Raw genomic sequence first — 2635 nt, 5'->3', positions numbered from 1 at the left:
TGTGGTGGTGGTGGCTCCAATTGTCACTGTCACTCAGCAGAAGCCCATCACCTAGTAGAGGCAACCATGGCTAGTGGGCAAGAGCAAAACCTTCTTCTGGACCCCAAGGTTGTCCCCAGTCCCCTTCACCCATAGTTATTCACCCAGCTAGGGCTTCAGGAAACTGTAGAAGACCACATCCTTGGGTGCAATGGCAGCTGACATGAATGAGTGTCATCAGGTGCCATGGAGAGGGGTAAGGGAGGAACTCTGGGTGGGTGTGTGGGCTCCCAGCCAAGGGTCTGCACCCCCCTCCAAGCCCAGCACAGCAGGAATGGGGCCAAGGGTAGAGGAAGCAGGGAGGAGGCAAGGGGGGATGAGAACAGGCTGAAGAGGTAAAAGTAGAGCAAAGGCAGAGCTCACAAAGACATCCCAACATGCTAGACACACCCTAACATAGCACAACACATCTCAACATGCCTGGACTTGTCTCCTCCATATCCAGCATTTCTGAAACACAGAGCACAGCCCAATACCCTACAAAGTGCATTACATTTACTGAGGGCACCCTAGCATGGCTCAGCCTCCTCTGACATCTCCTGACATGGACCTGAAACAGGTAACCTGAGACCAACATGTAACAACATGGTGACAACATACATGGCACACCCTGCCATGTCCATAACATGAAATAACATGCTCTGACATAGAGCTGAGACCACTGACATGGCCCAAACGTGTGCTAACATGTCCTGCCATGCTCCACAACATACCAGACACAGCCTAACATGTACATAACACGACACAACATGCTCTGATATGGACCAGAGCCGTCTGACATGACCTCAGAATGCCCCCCACACAAGCCCCAGGCAGGACTTAAATATGGACTCGTTAGCCCCAGATGTGGCCTAGGAGTGACCCAGACATGGCCCAGGTGTGAATGGACATACCTTGGACCTGCCTTACACAAGATTAAAATAACCTCCCAGACACTTCACAGAGTCCCAGACACAGCCTAGCCCTGACATAGGACAAGTCCAAACATGGTGCCCACATGACCAACAGGACACCTGGACAATCTCAACTGACATCTTAGACAGACCTCTTCAGGCCCTGATGTCCTGGGCTACAGCTGAGCCCAGATGTGTTCCAGACCATCCCCAAATGGTCCCAGGTGCAAACATTCACCTGACATGGCCACACAGCAGGCATCACACAGACACGCCCTAGAAGTGACCAGACATAACCAGGGTCAGACAGTTGGGCCCAGGTAAGTCAAGGGCAGTGGCCCCTCCCCACAGCTCTCCTGTCCTCCCACCTGCTCACTCACCAGCTAAAAGGAAGCACAGGGCTGGGTGGCAGCAGGCTGTGGGCAGCAGATGTCTACCTGGGGCCAAGAGGACAGGTTTGATGAAGGTGGGGTGTAAGACGCGGATGATGGCATGCAAGGGCCCCACCCACCAGTAGCACACATCCCCGAAAGTGCTGGCCAGGCCCTGTGTGTACTGGAGACCCTCCTCCGAGTTCTGGATCTGGGGAAGAACTAAGAGGACCAAGTTCACCCCCTTGTAGGTACCAGAGAGAAGAGCTGAGGGCAGAGATCCACCCAAGACCCAAGATCCCTGTCCAGCTATTTGTCCCCTCTATACCAAGCCCAGTCCTGACCCCAAGCCTGACACATGGCCATTCAGGGTCCTTCAGTCACAGGGGTACAAACAGCCTGTCCTCTTTAGATATCCAAAACCACCTTCACCTTGGTGCTCTTCTTACCCCCATTTTCCAGATAAGGAAACTAAGCCTCTGAACAATGACTTCATTTGCCCAGGGTCCCCCAGAAAGCAAGTGACTGCCTAATACCTGAGCCCAGGTCTGTCTGAATCCAGAGCCTGAGTTCTTAGGCACTGAGTTGCTTGTGTCCCCAAAACAACAGCTCTGAGAGCCCCCTACCCACCAAGATTGGGCAAGCAGAGTTCCAGCAATTGTCTTGGGAGTTGGTGGGAATTAATGGGCACTCTGCGGGGGGGGGAAGGCGTGCTTTCCCATTGGAATGGAGCTTCTTGGATCATCATTTACAATGTGAGGAAAAAGCTTCCTTGAAAATAAAGTTGACAAGGAAAGTAGAACCAAGAAATGAAGGCAGATTCCTGATAGCATTGTTTGAGGCCTTGAAGGCCACCGTCCCTAGACTTTTCAGTCAATAGATTCCATTTATTTGTTTAGGCCACATGTGGTTGAGTTTCCGTCACTCACAACTGAAAGGGATCTCAGCAACTGAAGATTCAGTCACCTGCCCAGTGTCGCTGAACAGGATAGTGACATAGTCGAGACCTCTGTTGGACACTGTCCATTCTCCTGTCCAGGATGCAAAAGGCAGAGGGCAATGGAAGGGAGTAGAGATGAGGCAGGGTCTTGTAGGAGAGACATCCGGGGTCTGGAGAAGGTGAGTAAAGAACCTAGGGTGGAAAAGACACAGGATGGGGTAGAAAGGACACACCCACCAGAGATGGACGTCATGGAAGTAGTGGCCCAGAGCCCTCCTCATAGTGCTGCACTGGGGGTGGGGGTGGTAGGTGGAGGCCAGGCCTGGCAGGAGGCTCAGGAGCCACCACTGCCCACTCCATGCTGCCCCAGCTTAAAAACCTACACATCATTC

At 52.8% G+C, this 2635-nt stretch overlaps 1 protein-coding gene across 1 annotated transcript in view; it reads right to left on the bottom strand.

Annotated features, from left to right (window-relative positions):
• Positions 1 to 1108: 1108 nt before the first annotated feature.
• The window catches only part of LOC101356147 (docosahexaenoic acid omega-hydroxylase CYP4F3-like), a 4653-nt gene continuing 3126 nt past the window's right edge, over positions 1109 to 2635 (bottom strand). The window contains exons 2-3 of the mRNA XM_023738793.1: positions 1370 to 1514; positions 1109 to 1170 (exon numbers count right to left, since the gene is read on the bottom strand). Of these exons, the coding sequence (XP_023594561.1) occupies positions 1109 to 1170; positions 1370 to 1514 (207 nt within the window). The remainder of the gene's footprint in view (positions 1171 to 1369; positions 1515 to 2635) is intronic.

The sequence above is a fragment of the Trichechus manatus genome, unplaced genomic scaffold, assembly GCF_000243295.1.
Source record: "Trichechus manatus latirostris isolate Lorelei unplaced genomic scaffold, TriManLat1.0 scaffold00122, whole genome shotgun sequence".
NCBI classification, from domain to species: Eukaryota; Metazoa; Chordata; class Mammalia; order Sirenia; family Trichechidae; genus Trichechus; species Trichechus manatus.
Note: the sequence above shows the minus strand (reverse complement) of the source record. Positions and strands in the feature narration are given on the sequence as shown.